The following is a 15,120-nucleotide window of genomic DNA, read 5'->3' as shown; positions in this document are numbered from 1 at the left end:
AGCATCAGCCCACAGACTGAAGGGTCCCAGGTTCGATTCCGGTCAAGGGCATGTACCTTGGTTGTGGGCACATCCCCAGAAGGAGGTGTGCAGCAGGCAGCTGATCTATGTTTCTCTCTCATCGATGTTTCTCACTATCTCCTTTCCTCTTTGTGAAAAATCAATAAAATCTTTTAAAAAAGAAGCAATGAATCGACCTTGTTCAAACATGCAATCTGAATCACAGTTCCTTCGTAACTAAACCTTTGTTCATTAATAAGATTTATAGTTTCCTTCCTTTTCAGTACTTGTTTCTGGAGCAACCATGCAACTGTTGCTGTCACTTCCCTAAAACAAAAAGGTGGTTCAGAAAGTCAGAATAATGGTCTTGAAAGTATTTAACAGGAGGTCCTTATTTGGGGTGAGTTTGGTTGTGCTGTCAGCCCTGTGATTTGGGTTGATCTCTTCCTTTTTATCCATCGTCAGTGCTCATTAATGCTTAAAGGCCGCATTCTTTCAAGAGTGGCTTTGATGTGCTTCCTGTCATAGCTCTGATGTTCGGCTGGTCATTTCATCTCGGGAGGAGCAGGGTAGGAGATGGTGATGGGTTTGCTGGCAGTGGCAGGTGCAGTGCTGCGGGGACAGGCTCACCCTGCTGGTGGCATGTATCTGAGGCAGGAGACCTGCCATGCTGACTGAGCAGCCCAGGCCTGAGAAAAGCACCCAGGATGAAGAATGAGATCTAGGAAGGCTGAGCCCACTGGGCCCTATAGGACACAGCCCACAAAGCCAGTCCATCAACTCAGGGAAGCAGCCAAAATGCAGAGACAAAGAAACAGGTCACAAACGAAAGAAATGGAGGAAAGCAAACTACTGGATATAGAGTTTAAAACCACAGTTATAAGGTTACTCAAGAATCTTCTAGAAACCTCCAAGAAATTTAATGAGACCCTCAAGAATATGAAAAAGGGCCAACTAGAAATTAAGCATACACTGACTGAAATAAAGAATAATATACAGAGATCCAACAGCAGACTAGAGGATCCCAAGAATCAAGTCAAAGATTTGAAATACGAAGAAGCAAAAAACACCCAACTGGAAAAACAAAAAGCTAAAAGAATCCAAAAATATGAAGATAGTGTAAGGAGCCTCTGGAACAACTTCAAGTGTACCAACATCCAGATTATGGGGGTGCCAGAAGAAGAGAGACAGCAAGATATTGAAAACCTATTTGAAGAAATAATGACAGAAAACTTCCCCTACCTGGTTAAAGAAATAGACTTACAAGTCCATGAACAACGAGTGACAACAAATATCAAGTGAATCTAAAAATCAAGTGAATAAAAATTCTGAAGAACAGAATAAACTGTGAATATAATAGAATCAGGGGCATAGAAAGGGAGTGGACTGACAATTCTTGGGGGAAGGGGGTGTGGGGGATGCGGGAAGAGACTGGACAAAAATCGTACACACGTGGATGAGGACAGGGGGCGGGGTAAGGGCAGAGGGTGGGATCAACTGGGTGGAGGGGAGCTATTGGGGGGAAAAAGAGGAACTGTAATAATCTGAATAATGAAGATTTATTTTTTAAAAAGAATGGAATCTAATGAAATGGCATGGCAGTAACGGGAGAAGGGTGGCTTTTTCTATCCTTTCTAACCCTCTCTGCTTTTTCTCTTGCCTTTCAGATGCCTTAGCTTCTTGGACTTCCCTTTGCCGTGTGACAGTCCTAGCTGAGCTGTTACTTCCCCTGAGGGGCCCATAAGCCTTTGACAAAGGTGGGTTTTAGGGACGTTTGTTGCTCACCTCTAGAAACCAAGCTGCTCACTGCTAGCAGCGCAGACAAGTAGTAAAGTTCAGGAGTCGTTTTTCCTGTATGTGGGAGGAGAAAAGCACTGCGAGGAATACTTGTGTGTGAATTGGAACGTATATTTAATGTGCTTTTGCCACAAGGATATAAAGAGGCACTCACTTAGCAAGAGAAGGAAGGCTTGCTGCTTAAGGTGCCAAACCTAGTCCCATGGTTCCACTGTTGGTTCATATCATAACTTAAAAAAAAAAATCTTGCCGAAACCGGTTTGGCTCAGTGTGTAGAGCGTAGGCCTGCGGACTGGAAGGTCCCGGGTTCAATTCCGGTCAAGGGCATGTACCTTGGTTGTGGGCACATCCCCAGCAGGGGGTGTGCAAGAGGCAGCTGATTGATGATTCTCTTTCATTGATGTTTCTAACTCTCTATCCCTCTCTCTCCCTCTCTGTGAAAAATCAATAAAATATATATTTTTTAAAAAATTCTAGCCAAATAGAACTCACAAAACACACACATACAAAAAACTTGTGGAATTTTTTTTTTAACTTTCCCTGGTGAAATGTTTAACAATGACATGTGTCTAATTAGGAATTCTATCTCCACATACCTGTATTTTTAGTGTCAGTAGAAAATAAATATCAAAGACTTAACAGTGTATTGTATACAGCCAAGCTTTCAGATTACAATGAGCCTTTAGAAATTCATTATTTAAAATGTGCACAGTTAGTTGCCAAAACTGTTGGCAGCATGGTGCAGACGCCTTCCCCGAAGATCCCACAGCAAACGCAGAAAGCATCCTCTTTGGTGCCGGTGGGACCGGTTCCAGGTGCCTGTGCAGCACAGTGAGACCTCGCAGGACAGCACCACTTTCCTAGGCTTCCGCATCTCAGGAATCTACCCCTGAGTGCAACCCTGATCGGATGTGTTTCCTCGCTTCCCTCCTGTGGAGCAGAAGTGCTCGAAGTTCAGCCAGCTCAGGTTTTCCTTGAAGACAGGTCCTTCTCTTACTGGCGACGCTGGTGATAATATAATGGGGACTATTTTAGGAATAACTTCCTTATTATCTTAGTCAAACCTTCCAGCAAAACTGTGCCTCTGGCACTCAATAACTACTTTTTCATTTTTAAAAAATCTCTTCTGGCCCAGAGTGTCTCCACTGGTTGGAGCATGGCCCGTGCACTGGAAGGTCGAGAGCTCGGTTGCAGGCTGGACCCCAGTGTGGGGCAGGCAGTACCTAGGCTGCTCGTTCAGTCCTGGTCAGGGCATGTACAATGTGTCTCCCTCACGTCAATGTTTCTCTCTCTTCTTGCCTTCCTCTCTAAAATCAATTTTTAAAAATCTCTTCTGTGTCACTTTTTGATTTCAAGTTGTCAAGGCCCCTGTTTTTCTACCCATATCATGTCCTACTCAGTAACTTTATTGAGTGAGTGAATAAATCTGCTATCCTATGTAATAAAGGGGTGATATGCAAATTGACCATCACTCTAACATACAAGATGGCCACTTCCATGTGGACACAAGATGGCTGCCACAAGATGGCCAGCAGGGGAAGGCAGTTGGGAGGGACCAGGCCTGAAAGGGAAGGCAGTTTGGGGGGGACCCAGGCCTGCAGGGGAGGACAGTTGGGAGGACCAGGCCTGCAGGGGAGGGCAGTTGGGAGGAACCAGGCCTGCAGAGGCGGGCAGTTAGGGGTGACCAGACTGGCAAAGGAGGGCAGTTAGGCGTCAATCAGGCTGGCAGAGGAGTGTTAGGGGGTGATCAGGCTGGCAGGCAGAAGCGGTCAGGGGCAATCAGACAGGCAGGCAGGCAGGTGAGCAGTTGGGAGCCAGCAGTCCTGGATTGTAAGAGGAATATCCAACTATCCATTTAGGCTCCATCCTACCTAAACTGGCAATCAGACATCCCTCAAGGGGTCCCATATTGGAGAGAGTGCAGGCTAGGCAGAGGAACACACACCGCCCTGCCCCCATGCATAAATTTTGTGCACTGGGTCTCTAGTTTTTATATAACTGGAGAATTTTATAACATCATAAGAAGTCGCAGAATGACTAAAGAAGTTTTTTAAATCTCCTTCATCTGAATTTTTCCTTACATTTCCATCCTTGAGGAAGTCCTATCTTACCATTTAGCAGACACTTTAGTGCTGGTCAGAGTGGCTGCACACTCACCAGTTGTGAAGAAAGAAAAGATATTACCGACCAGGTTGTTGAGGAGAGGTTGACTGCAGTACTGCTAAGAGCTGGGCCTAAAAATCAGTCCACTGGGCTGCACATTACTTATTACTTGTCAGAATAATAAGAATCGGCTATAAGCATAACACCGAATGTGCTGCGACCCTGGCTCTCTCACCCAAACCTGGCACTAGGTTCATTTGGCTCCGGGCAGCTCACTTCTCTAAGGACCTTAGTTCCTTTAGTGTGGCTCAAGCTAATGCTGTAAGACAGCCCACCAGTAGCATTGAGTTATGAATATTCATAGTTAGTGGAGAAATAAAGTTTGCCATTTCTCTAATTCATGTTAATTTGCTGTTTTGGTGAAATGTTTTTGTGGAGCCCAACCGGTGCAGTTCAGAGGTTGGGCATTGACCTTGAACCAGGAGCTCATGGTTGGATGCCCTGGTTGTGGGCTGGGTCCCCAGTGTGGGGCCTGCAGGAGGCAGCCGATCAATGATGTATCTCCCATCATTGATGTTTCTGTCTCTCCCTGTCCCATTCATTCTGAAATCAATTAAAAAAAAAAATTTTAAAGAAAGGAAAAACATTCTGTGGAAATTCCAGCTTTCCAGAGTAAGGGAATATGCTTTACTGCACACAAACATCCTGTTATAGAAGCTGGCAGGTTTGAAGTTGGCCAGTTACAATGTCACAGTTCCCGCCCCTTCTCCGTCATTTAAGTGGATTCTCAGTTTTCAGGTACTTGTCCAATATCAATGTTCTTAGAAGTGCAATTCTCTTATTTTGAGTGTGCTAACTTGCATTTGCTTCATTTGTCCAATAAGAAAGTGAACTGATTTTTTTTCTGCCAAGACTAATTTCCAACGCGGAATCTAAACGAACACATTGAGGCATAAGCTGGTCGAGTGTGCCTGTCGCCCTCAGCCCTACAGACGTCAGGTGACGCTAGGCCATGGGACTGCTCCGTGGGGAATACATGGAGACGTTGGTGCCTCATTGTCTCTCCTTATGAAATGAGACTCAGTCTGCCCAAATCCCGTGATGCTCACAGCATTCAGATTGTTGACTTTTCCAAGAAGTGAAGCGGGTGACTCCCATCAGTGATAGGGGCAGACACAATGGGGCAGACTGCAATTAAACGTGACAGGAATCGCAGAGAGCACCCGAACCGCCCCCACAGCTGAGACCCAGACCCTCAGCTGCCAGGTGAGGGCTTGGCTGGGGAAAGAACTTACCTTAGTGGAACGTAAAACCAGGGAGCCAGAGTGGCGATCACACATGAGGACACTGTCCCTCGGCTGCACGGGACACAGTGAGCTACATTTCACATAACCGCGTAGTGATGGACTGGCTTTCAGAAACCAGGCCAGGCTCTGTGTCAGATAATGTAACATTAAACCACAGAGAGAGAGTTTTACACAGGCAAGGATGAATTGAGATCCATCCCATTAGAGCAAAATTATGTCTAAGAATATTGCAATAAGAATATTAAAAGTGCCTTGCCCTGTGTTGCTCAGTGATTAGAGCATCGGCATACCGACAGAAGGTTCAATTCTTGGTCAAGGTCATGTTCCTGGGTTGCAGAATCGACCCCACATGCAGGAGGCAATCAATCAATGTGTCTCTCACATGTGTGTGTCTCTCTCCCCTTCTGTCCCTTCCACTCTCTCTAAAAATCAATGAGGAAAATGTGTGTGCGGGAGGATTAACAAAGGAAGGAAGGAAAGAAGCGAGGGAGGAAAGAAGGATATTAAAAGTAGCTACCGTTCTTCAGCTCCTACTGTGTCACAGGCACTGTTGATACTGATTTCTAAGGAGTCTTTAGAACTTTGGTTCCTTTTTCATGACTAAATTAAGGCAGTAAGGCAACCCACAAGTAATAGCATGAGTTATTAATACTGAGCAGACAAATGTGTCAGTTTACATGCATTTTCTCACTTAATAAGCACAATTACAATGAGATAAGGACTGTGGCTCCCCATTTGATAGATAAGGAAACTGAGACTCTGATTAAGTGTCTTACGACAAACACCTCATAGTTAGAGGTAGAGCTAGGCCCTGGCGGTTTGGCTCATTGGATAGTATTGGCCTGCGGACTGAGGGGGCCCAGGTTCGATTCCGGTCAAGGGCATGTACCTTGGTTGCAGGCACATCCCCAGTAGGAGGTGTACAGGTGGCAGCTGATCGATGTTTCTCTCTCATCAATGTTTCTAACTCTCTATCTTCTCCTTTCATCTCTGTAAAAAACCAATAAAATATATATATTTTTTAAAAGGTAGAGCTAGGATGTGAACCAGGTCTGAGAGTACTAACTGGGCCCCTATGTAGTGCTGCCTCTGCTTCCAGCCAGATGGTTAACGCTGAGCCTCACTTATAAACTGAGGGCTACCCTGCTGACCACAGCCTAACCACCAAGTGCAGTCTGCTGTTACTGCTAGGACATTTTGGAAACTCTTGAGGTTCCGTGTATATAGTTTTTGTGCAACTAATAGTTTTAGCCCTTCACCATAAACTCTTTCAGTCATTTTTAGTATTTATGTATTGGGTTTAGCACTGAATGCCTTTAGGGCATTTGTAGAAATCAAATTTACCCTCCAGAGATTATCCCCAGTGAAGGTACTCTTATACCCCAGGTTATTGAACGCAATGGCATGTTGCTAGACTAGAATACAGTTACATGCTTAAAGGTACTGTTTTTAAAGGAGCAGCTTCTTCTTAGAGGTATAATTCCAGAGGTGGTCATGTCAGCAAATGCAGCACCTGAAACGGGAGCCACACAATTCCTGTTCTTTCTGGGAAAGTTCATGTTTTACACACTGGCTGCATGTTTAGAAAATGTTTCGTTACTGTCTCCACATCAGGGTTTTTAAAACCTAAGAAGGCCCATGAAATCGAACTTGAAAATTGAAAGTACTTATTTACACGTCAGGACTCAGTTCACCTCACTGGGCTGGGGGGGCGGGGGGGGGGGCCCTTACAGTCAGAGCTGGTGAGACCTGGGCCGCCAGCAGGCACCTGGCAGGCTGAGCGGGCCAGACAGAAGGGGATCATGGCGACACCGGACCTCGAGCACCTGGAGCAAAGCAAGGCGGACCCCAGACAGGCTGTTAGAGCGCCCAGACCCCCTCCCCGCGGCCCGCGGCCCGCCCGGCCTTCCCGCACAGGTGCCCACAGGAGCAGGGAGGTCCCCACTCGAGGGGCAGGCCCCTGTTTCTAAGCCCCTCTGGGCTATGGCCGGAGCTCACTGTGACTTAAGTCTCCTTGGCCTTGAGGGTCTAGTTTAGTCTGAGCTCAGGTCAGGGGATTAATAGGACCGAGTTAGACGTCTGAGGCGGGTCCTGACCGCCAGGGGAGAAGGTCTTCTTTACTCGGAGAGCTCAGCTTCCAGAGCCCTTCCCCTGGGAGTCCCTGGGGACCTGAGCGCATCCCCGAGGGGAGGGGTGTGCTTCGGGCTCTTTGTTCCATCCTCCCTGTGCAGCAGACGGCTCCCCTGGGCACCCCCTCCTGACCTCAGCATCCTGTTCTCCCAGCTCCCAGCTCAGTCTCCCTGGGGGAAAGGCGCCTGAACCCTGAGATGGATGGGGCTGGAATTGACACCGGGCTCCAGCTGAACCCAACCCCTCAGCTCTAGATAACAGGCATCCCCAACGGGGGCAGAAGACCACAGGGAAACAATTCGTGGGCATTTTCAGGACAGAAGGTGATGCCTTCTGACTGGAGAGGGCCTGCTCGGTGCCCAGCACAGTGGGGGAGAGTAGAGCCGCACTGCAGGGCATCACAGAAATTTCAGAGCCCTGGGCAAAGGGAGATCCTACAGGCTTCAAGGGAGAAAATAAAAGTCACATTTAGAGGATCCAGAATGGAAAGTAATTTCTGCCCAGCTGGTGTCAGCCAATGCTCCGGGAAGGGCATGTACCTGGGTTGCAGGTTAGATCCCTGTCTCCTGTCAGGGCATGTAGGAGGAAACCAATTGATGTGTCTCACATCGATGTTTATCCCCCCCCCTCCTCCCCTAGAAACTACCAGAAGAAATTGCTGAAAAAGTTGGCTGGGATTGCTTTAGGGAACTGGATGGAGGGGATGGTAAGCAGGATATGGCTACTGGCTGTCACCTGAGATTTCTCATTCTATCTACACTAGTAAAATAGAAATATCCAAATTGACCATGCCTCTTTGGTGTCCACAGCCAATCAGGAGTGGGTATGCAAATTAACCCAACAAAGATGGCGGGTTAATTTGCACATGCAGGTATGGAGCAAAGACTGAAGATGACTGAAGGCTGAAGAGGCTTGGCTTCTCTGCTGTGGCTGGAGCAAAGGCCTGAGTCCCGGTGCCAAAGGAAAACTGGTGCCAGCAACCAGGGGAAGGCAGGCCTATTGCATGGATCTTCGTGCAACAGGCCTCTAGTTAATTTAGTAAAAGTTTCTTAAGATTTTCAGATCACATGTCTCCCATTACTTCATAGGTTTATGGAAATATCAAATGGAATAATTTGAATGAAAAAAGAAGTTTGTAGAGTGTAAATTGTTATTCAGCAGAAAGTGATATGATCATGTTGACTTAGAGACAGAACAATGGTTTGAAGGGCAGGTTGCTCGTGAGCCTGGGTCAGCTGTGGGTTTGCTGATCCGGGCCAGGCTCAGCCAATCTCACCTGGGCTGGCTCTCGTATCTGCACTGGTTGTGGTTTGGCTCGTTAACACCAGGGTGGGATGTTGGCCTCGGCCACATAACTTCCACATACCCCATGTGCCGTCTGTCAGCAGGAGTACCAGCACTCTCGCGTGCTCGGTCACCCTCCCCCAAACAGGCCTGGGCCCGTCTTGGGGCAGAGGCAAGAATTCGAAAGAAAGTGAGAGTGTGCAGAGCCCCACCTGGCATACTGTCACATCTGCCACGTCCTTTTGGCCAAAGCAGGTGACAGAATGTGGGAAGGAGATCCTTTGTGGTAGGAGCTATAAGTTCACGCTGAGGAGGAAGGGTGGAGAAATGGGGCCACTGTTTACAATCATGGAGCAGTCATTGAAGCCAAGTTTCTGATCCATCTATTTGAAATGAGAGCACAGAAGGTGTCAGAAGCCTGTGACTGGTGTTCCTTTTCCTTTGTAGACAGATAACCCCGGAGGTGCCAGTGTGTGCCACTTAGATCAACACCTTCAGCGTCCCAGCATGGAAAATCCCCAGAAGACGGAGGTGGTTCTCCTCGCCTGTGGCTCCTTTAACCCAATCACCAACATGCACCTCCGGCTGTTCGAGCTGGCCAAGGACCACATGAACGCAACAGGTAGGAACAGTCACAAAAGCAGCGGTGGCGTTCAGAGCACTATCCCCAAACATGGCCCCGGGGCATATTGGATATTTTGAGCCGAAGGAGTTTGAGAAAACTGCAGAATCAGGGCGGTCACTCAGACCACCGCCCCCCCTTCTCCTCGGAAGCAGGTCACAAAACCCTATACAAGAGGCACCCTCCCTACCCCCAGAGGAAAGGCGCATGCTTACCTCTGCAAACAAAGGGGTGCCAGGAAGAACCCGAATAAAGGAGCCTGCCCGAACTTGCTACACTTACCTCCTGCTCTTTGCCCCTTCCTGTTTCTCCACGGCTGTCTACTCTGCAAACCTAGCATTGAACACGCAGGTTCACCTGCTTCCTGGGGTCTTCCCTTCCTTATGAAGGCTCCCGTGTCCTGTAAAGCTGACATTAAACAAATGGGTGTGCTCTCCTCCTGTTCATTTCTCTTTCTCAGTTTAATTTTCAGACCCAGCCAGGGACCAACCCTAAGAGGTTGAGGAAAACTTCTTCCTTCCCTCCGTAGGCGAGATTTATCTTGTTACAGAAATGCTCATGTTCTATAGATGGGTGGGTGCTCAGACTCATAAACAAGAAACTAAAATTAAAAATGAGGTATAATTTTCCCATCACATGGACAAACATTTTTAAACTCCTTAGTGTCAACTATCAGAGGTAGAGGAGATAGGGGCTCTTTATACTGTAGGTGGACAGTACAACTTGATTGAGGCATTTTACAAAGAAGTTCTATGTGTTGTCAATGTTACCACAGTTATGAATGAATGAACATTACAAGTTGTTATATGTATAAAAATAAGAAAGGGGATATTTGATTAAAATCATACCGTGATACTATTTCCTGTGCATAAAGTCTAATTTGTTTTGCCTCATGTCGAACCGAACTCTCTACCAGGAAAATACAGAGTTATCAAAGGCATCATTTCTCCCGTCGGCGACGCCTACAAGAAGAAAGGTCTCATCTCTGCCCACCACCGAGTGGTCATGGCACAGCTGGCCACCAAGAATTCCAGCTGGGTGGAGGTGGACACCTGGGAGAGCCTGCAGAAGGAGTGGGTAGAGACTGCGAAGGTGCTCAGGTATTTGTGGGAGGTCGGCCGTGTGGGCTCCCAGGAGTGGGTCAGCGCCTTCCTCGGTGTTGGGCCACGTGTTCGTGGTGCCAGTGTCTGAGCTACGGGTTTCCAGCACGGTCCCCAGGGCTGGACGGGCTGAGGCTGTGCGGTTCCCGTGCGAGGTCGTTGCACAGCCGTGGAGCACAGAAGCAGGCGGCGTGTTCCCGAACATGTGTCTTGCATTGTGTGCTGACGTGTTTGCTGGTTACTATGCGAGGCTCTGTTAGCGAACGTGCAGGGAAGCCTGCTGGCCTGGCCGTGCCAAGCGAGAAAGGCAGCGTTGTAAGATGATGTCATTGCCATGAGCCTCCCGAGAGGCAGGTATTCAGGGTGGGAAGCCATGATGCTGGGTCACGGACAGACCTGTCTGTGTGCTGCTTCCATGACAGCATACGGGCTTGTCACACACCTGTCACACAACTGCCTTTCAGACAGTTCCAGGTGAGGGTTCAGAAACCAGAGTTACATCTAGTTATTACTTAATGTTATCTTGAATATAAAATAGAAGGGCTTTCTGAAAAACCTTTCTGCTCAACGTCCATCCTTAAAGTTCTGAACCTTCCAAGTCAGGGTTCAAACAGGAACTAGAAATCACACTGAATATTTTAAGCAGAAAGAGGCCTAGATCAGTGGTCGGCAAACTCATTAGTCAACAGAGCCAAATATCAACAGTACAACGATTGATATTTCTTTTGAGAGCCAAATTTTTTAAACTTAAACTTCTTCTAACGCCACTTCTTCAAAACAGACTTGCCCAGGCCGTGGTATTTTGTGGAAGAGCCACACTCAAGGGGTCAAAGAGCCACATGTGGCTCGAGAGCCGCGGTTTGCCCACCATGGGCCTCAGTGATTGGGCAAAAGTGTTGAAAGGGCTGGAGGAGTGGGAGTCGGGCTTGTTCAAGGTCACACCTCCTTAGCCACAACCAGAGTTCAGGAAACTAACTTCCTGCCTTTGCTACCACCACCTTCTGTTCAACCATCCCGACCCCTGAGGTTGGTGACCGGATCATGGAATACAGTCTGGCCGCCTCGCTCATGCTGTAACATGACTCATCGGCTTCACAGCTGCAGAAAGATGGCCTCTCTCCCTTCTTCCTTCCAATCTCTCACGAGTGAACCTCATCGGCAGGATCTCCCTCATGCCCAGAACCTGCTGCCAGGACCCGGGCACTGTATTCTGGGTAGAGTTGGCCAGGACCCGGGCACTGCATTCTGGGTAGAGTTGGCGAGGCCCCGGGTACTGTATTCTGGGTAGAGTTGGCCAGGACCCGGGCACTGCATTCTGGGTAGAGTTGGCCAGGACCCGGGCACTGCATTCTGGGTAGAATTGGCCAGGACCCGGGCACTGTATTCTGGGAAGAGTTGGCCAGGACCCGGGCACTGCATTCTGGGTAGAGTTGGCCAGGACCCGGGCACTGTATTCTGGGTAGAGTTGGCCAGGCCCCGGGCACTGCATTCTGGGTAGAGTTGGCCAGGACCCGGGCACTGTGTTCTGGGTAGAGTTGGACACTGAGCTGCAGGCGACACCTGGCACAGCGACTTGTCAGACACCAGGCTCTGCATCCCCGCCTTTCCCACCCCCTCTGGCTTCCTAGCAGCCTGCTGTCCATTACACTTTAGCTCAGGAATTCAGGAGGGAAGGGGTAGGGGACACAAGGACCCAGGGTTTGCTCCATGAGTGTGGCTCATGTTAATTGAGTAACTGTACAGTTGTAAGTCCTGCAGAGAAGAAGCCAGACACAGGTGCTGCCTGTAGGCCTTCCTTTCGGCCTCAACACTTGTCCCCCTCCAGGACCTTAGCCGTGGCATTGAGGTTCTCCATTACTAGGTCAAGCCACACTCTTCAGAGGTCAAGAGTGTGGGCTCTGGGACCAGACTGCCAAGGTTTCAAATCCTGGCTCCGCTGCTTACAAGCTAAATGAGCCTGGGCCAATTAGTCAGTGTCTCTCAGTGGGAATAACAGGCAACTCTGATGTAATGGTGGCAGCCATGCAGGCGCTTTATAATAGCCAAGACATTCACTCAATCAGGTTGTCATTAAAAGCCTCCTATGGCCCAGGGACTCTGCTAGGCGCTGGAGCTGGTACTTGAGCTTTCTCCCTCCATAGTGGGGATGATAATAGAATAGAATCCTAGCCCGGTTGGCTGAGTAGATAGAGTGGCGGCCTGCGGACTGAAGGGTCCCAGGTTCCATTCCAGCCAAGGGCACACGTCCAGGTTGTGGGCTCAACCCCCATCAGTAGGGGGCGTGCAGGAGGCAGCCAATCAATGATTCTCCCTCATCATTGATGTTTCTATCTATCCCAGTCCCTTCCTCTCAGAAATCAATAAAAATATTTTTTTAAATAATAACAGAATATAATTTTTGTAAAATAGAATTGAAAGAATAACAGTTATTTTTTAAAATAATTTATTGATTTGAGCAAGAAAGAGAAACATTGATGTTAGAGAGAAACATCAGGCTCCGTGACTGGGGGTCAAACCCACAACCGGGGTGTGTGCCCTAACAGGGAATCGAACCTGCCACCTTTTGGTGTATGGGATGACACTCTCACCAACTGAGCCACACCATCCCAGGCTAAGACAATAATTATGATTTATTATTATTTATGGCTTGGGGTGTTGAGAACAGTTAATCAGATAATCCAAGCAAAGGGTTTAGTTGTGCTTTGCACATAGTCAATGATGTGCACTCGTGTTGTTATGGCCCAGACACACAAAGCTGAGGATTAACAGCTGCCGTGTTGTGCTCCCAGCATCTTCCTTGCTTTCCGTTCCCGATGGCCGGGACCCGGGACTCCAGTGTCCTGGCCAGCCTCCCTTCTGACTGACAGGGCACCGGGTGTACTGGTGGCTGAATGTTTTTACCGTCACCTCCTTCAGCGCTGGACCCGAGGCCCCTGGGCATCTGGCTGCCCGCCGAGCAGAGGGACGAAGTGTGGCTGAGCTCTGGGAGGAAGAGGGCTGTGCTGTCATTTTGTTGTTTCACAGACACCACCAGGAGAAGCTGGAGGCCAGCGGTGGCGAGCAGCAGGACTCCGCTGTGCTGGAGAGGCCTGGCCGGAAGAGGAAGTGGACGGAACAAAGATCAGAAGTTAGTCAGAAGAAGCTCCTAGAGCCGCAGAGAAAAGGTCTGCATGTTTTCCCAGGACGTACCCACTGGAGCCGATAAGCTTCTAGAGCTGAGCAGGCCCCCTTTCTATTACCATTTTCTTTTTTTAAATACTATATTTTTATTGATTTCACAGAGGAAGGGAAGGGAGATAGAAACATCAGTGATGAGAGAGAATCATTGATTGGCTGCCTCCTGCACGCCCCTCACTGGGGATCGAGCCCACAACCGGGGCATGTGCCCTTGACCAGAATCGAACTGTGACCTCCTGGTTCATAGGTCGGTGCTCAACCACTGAGCCACACCAGCCAGGTCTAGTTCCATTTTCTAATCAGGAAACGGGATGCCTAGAAAACGCCCTCGTACGTTTGCTGACGGAGGGAAGGGGGGTGCGAGGCATCCTGAGCTCCTTCCCCCGCAGAGTCCTTAGCTTCTCAGCTGTCCTCCGTCTCTTTTGAGAATCTGAATCGGAAAAAGCGGAACCTTCTTTCCAGAAAAACACACCCATTCCTTTTGGCGGAGGGAGTTATTACAAAGCAAACCCTGACGCCGTGTTTTCTCCTTCGTCCCAGACGTGCCTAGGGTCAAGCTGCTGTGCGGGGCGGACCTGCTGGAGTCCTTCGGGGTCCCCGACCTGTGGAAGCAGGAGGACATCGCCAACATCGTGGGGAGCTTCGGGCTCGTGTGCGTCACCCGGGCTGGGAACGACGCTCAGAGGTTCATCTACGAGTCGGACGTGCTGTGGCGACACCAGGCCAACATCCACCTGGTCAACGAGTGGATCACCAACGACATCTCGTCCACCAAGATCCGGCGAGCCCTCCGCAGGAGCCAGAGCATCCGCTACTTGGTGCCGGACCTCGTCCAAGAGTACATCGAGAAGCATGATTTGTACAGCGCCGAGAGCGAGGAGAGGAACGTGGGGGTCGTCCTGGCGCCGCTGCAGAGAAACAGGGCCGCCACGAACTCCAGAGCCACCACGGCCTGAAGCCGCGCGCTTCCCCCGGGGGCTGAGCCGTCTGCGTGTCAGCAGACGGGGGAGGAATTGGGATCCTGTTTCATAAACTGAAACTTGAAAGTTTGGTGAAAATCAGTAGTAAATTTAAATCAGGTTTACTTTTCCCCCCTCTTTATCAGAAATTGCGAAGCTGTTTGATTTCAATATTACCATCTTTTTGTTTTGAATGTACAAATCCTTTTATCTTTTTAAAAAATATATATTTTATTGATTTTTTACAGAGAGGAAGAGAGAGGGATAGAGAGTTAGAAACATCGATGAGAGAGAATCATCTATCAGCTGCCTCTTGCACACCCCCTACTGGGGATGTGCCCGCAACCAAGGTACATGCCCTTGACCGGAATCGAACCCGGGACCTTTCAGTCCGCAGGCCGACGCTCTATCCATTGAGCCAAACTGGTTTCGGCTCCTTTTATCTTTTTTTTTTTTTTTAAAGTATGTTTTATTGATTGTTTACAGAGAGAAAGGGAGAGGGGGAGAGAGTTAGAAACATTTATGAGAAAGAAACATCGATCACACCCCCTAATGGGGATGTGCCTGCAACCAAGGTACATGCCCTTGACCAGATTCGAACCTGGGACCCTTGAGTTCGAAGGCCGATGCTCTATCTACTG

The 15,120-nt window shown here is 48.8% G+C and overlaps 1 protein-coding gene across 2 annotated transcripts in view; it reads left to right on the top strand.

Annotated features, from left to right (window-relative positions):
* The window catches only part of NMNAT1 (nicotinamide nucleotide adenylyltransferase 1), an 18,022-nt gene extending 3,096 nt beyond the window's left edge, over positions 1–14,926 (top strand). For both annotated transcript variants that reach the window (XM_084875840.1, XM_084875839.1), the window contains exons 2-6: positions 1,668–1,757; positions 9,069–9,243; positions 10,160–10,343; positions 13,368–13,507; positions 14,061–14,926. In XM_084875840.1, the coding sequence (XP_084731966.1) occupies positions 9,129–9,243; positions 10,160–10,343; positions 13,368–13,507; positions 14,061–14,476 (855 nt within the window). In that variant the 5' untranslated portion in view covers positions 1,668–1,757; positions 9,069–9,128 and the 3' untranslated portion in view covers positions 14,477–14,926. The remainder of the gene's footprint in view (positions 1–1,667; positions 1,758–9,068; positions 9,244–10,159; positions 10,344–13,367; positions 13,508–14,060) is intronic.
* Positions 14,927–15,120: the final 194 nt, after the last annotated feature.

The sequence above is a fragment of the Pipistrellus hanaki genome, assembly GCF_964339955.1.
Source record: "Pipistrellus hanaki genome assembly, chromosome: 2".
NCBI classification, from domain to species: Eukaryota; Metazoa; Chordata; class Mammalia; order Chiroptera; family Vespertilionidae; genus Pipistrellus; species Pipistrellus hanaki.
Note: the sequence above shows the minus strand (reverse complement) of the source record. Positions and strands in the feature narration are given on the sequence as shown.